The 1,849-nt window shown below is 32.2% G+C and overlaps 1 protein-coding gene across 1 annotated transcript; it reads right to left on the bottom strand.

The window, feature by feature from the left end:
- Positions 1-541: 541 nt before the first annotated feature.
- Positions 542-1,560, bottom strand: LOC105782005 (protein GOLVEN 6). Its single transcript, XM_012606512.2, has 4 exons — positions 1,336-1,560; positions 1,167-1,237; positions 1,005-1,065; positions 542-879 (listed from the first exon to the last, which is right to left on the bottom strand). Exons 1-4 carry the CDS (start codon positions 1,433-1,435, stop codon positions 716-718), a joined length of 396 nt encoding a protein of 131 aa, XP_012461966.1. The 5' UTR covers positions 1,436-1,560; the 3' UTR covers positions 542-715.
- Between the last annotated feature and the right edge of the window lie 289 nt (positions 1,561-1,849).

Here is a 1,849-nt window from a genome sequence, read left to right as displayed (position 1 = left end):
TGAAAATTTTTATATAGTCATATTAATATTATTTTAATGTTTACATTAGAATAGTATTATATATTTAGTGTAGGTTTATGTTTTTAATGTGTTTTAAATTACATAATATATAAAATAACATAAAATAAAATATTATAAATTTAAAAACGAGTCAAGCTGAGCTCATGCCTTGAAAATGAGCTTAATTTTTTTATCCAAATTCTTTTTTGAGTCTAATATTTGACCTAATTCCTCTCAAATTTCATGCGGGCTATGAACAGGTCCAACCTGACCATGAGCAAGTATAATTTCATGGGATTTTTACTTTTTAATATATATTTTTAAAATTTTAATTATTGTTGCAATGATTTTGTAATAATATTTACCAAACATTGTTTAATGTAAAAAAGAGCAGGTATGTTGGGGTTTGTAGCCACCATTTTCACTATCAAGAAAAAGTCGATAATTACCAAACAGTTCCCTATCTTAGTTTTATTTAAACGAGATCAGATTTCAAAGTTTTCCTTTTCTCAAAAAAAAGTGTCGGCCATAAACAGAAACAAAAAGAAGACAGGTTCCTCATTTCCCTAATTATATTACAAAAGCAGTAATTGGTGTTACATATATTTTTGTTAACAAAATTGTGATCCTAAAAAAGGATTGTTATCTGTACTGTTGTTGTTGATGGGGACTGATCAAAAGCACACATCAAAGAAGGATGGGATCCCCCCAGGTTTCAAGGAACAACCGGCAATGACTTGTTATGTATGGGGCGTCGTCTTCTTACGTGCGAATAATCCATAGTAAAATATTGCGAAATGTCAGTCCCAGACTCCATCCATTCTTGCCTTGTGCCTCGACTTGCATGCACTGTGCCTTTCTCTTTCTGGTATGCCTTGCCTGTCCAATAAGGTTGCTTATATTATTTTAAGACAAAGAGTTTGAACGGGGACTAAGCTTCATGATATAGTTTTACTAGAAAATGCAACTGAACAGATGGATGCTTGTTACTTTAGATATGTTACCTGAAGCATGTTCCTTCTGCTTGGTGTTTGTAATTGAATGATGAGCTTCATTTCCCTTAAACTGTAGTTTCAAAAATAAAAAGGGCAAATGAGTCCATAAGGAGATTGTAATTTTGATACTACTACTTAAAGATCTTATATGTTTTGTGGATAGATTCTTACTGCTACAACTTCCTCAGTGAATCTGAGCTTCCTTGGCAATGTTGGGTACTGAGAAAGATGAACTCCTTTTGCTGCTCATGATATAAAGCATTTAAACTCAATAAATAATGAAAAAAATAAGCCTAGAAAATAATAAGATAAGAGGGACCTCTTTTTTATGCAGTTTTACCTTGTTCATTTGATGATTGCTTGATTTGCAGGGAAGTACAAGGTGTTTGCGGTGCTAAGAAGGTAAAGCACAGCACGGTAATGGACACTATCAACTCCATATCACTGCAATTCTCTGAAGATTTTCTGTTCTTTTCTTGTATGACTACAACTTTCTAATTTTCTCAAAGTGGGTTGCTTTTATATCAAGCAAAGCCCCCATTAAACAAAGAGGAAAGGGAACAGACACAAAGCACAAAAATGCAGTGTCTCAGAACACTTCCATTGAAAAACTTAAAATTTTATTTACTTTTTTTAGAAAGGCTTCAAACCATTTGAGTTTGTTATTTTTTTTTTCATGTCAGGAACAATATTATGGTATGAGTAGGACCCTAGGTTCTGTTTTATTATAACAAAGTCCAAGACATATCTCCATCAAAAGCACCCATTATGTTGGTAATGTTAGTTAATTTATGAGCTTTTGATTGCATAAATATAGATTTCATGTTGTCTTAATAGAGAAACGAAGTAAGCAT

The sequence above is a fragment of the Gossypium raimondii genome, chromosome 13 (genome assembly GCF_025698545.1).
Source record: "Gossypium raimondii isolate GPD5lz chromosome 13, ASM2569854v1, whole genome shotgun sequence".
In the NCBI taxonomy this organism is placed as follows: Eukaryota; Viridiplantae; Streptophyta; class Magnoliopsida; order Malvales; family Malvaceae; genus Gossypium; species Gossypium raimondii.
Note: the sequence above shows the minus strand (reverse complement) of the source record. Positions and strands in the feature narration are given on the sequence as shown.

What these genes read in the sequence shown, in the direction of transcription:
- LOC105782005 (XM_012606512.2), bottom strand. Translation starts at nt 1,435, where the DNA reads ATGGAGTTGATAGTGTCCATTACCGTGCTGTGCTTTACCTTCTTAGCA. An exon ending in GCAATCATCAAATGAACAAG is followed by an intron (nt 1,238 to 1,335) that starts GTAAAACTGCAT and finishes TATCATGAGCAG; the next exon opens with CAAAAGGAGTTCATCTTTCT. An exon ending in GCAGAAGGAACATGCTTCAG is followed by an intron (nt 880 to 1,004) that starts GTAACATATCTA and finishes CTTATTGGACAG; the next exon opens with GCAAGGCATACCAGAAAGAG.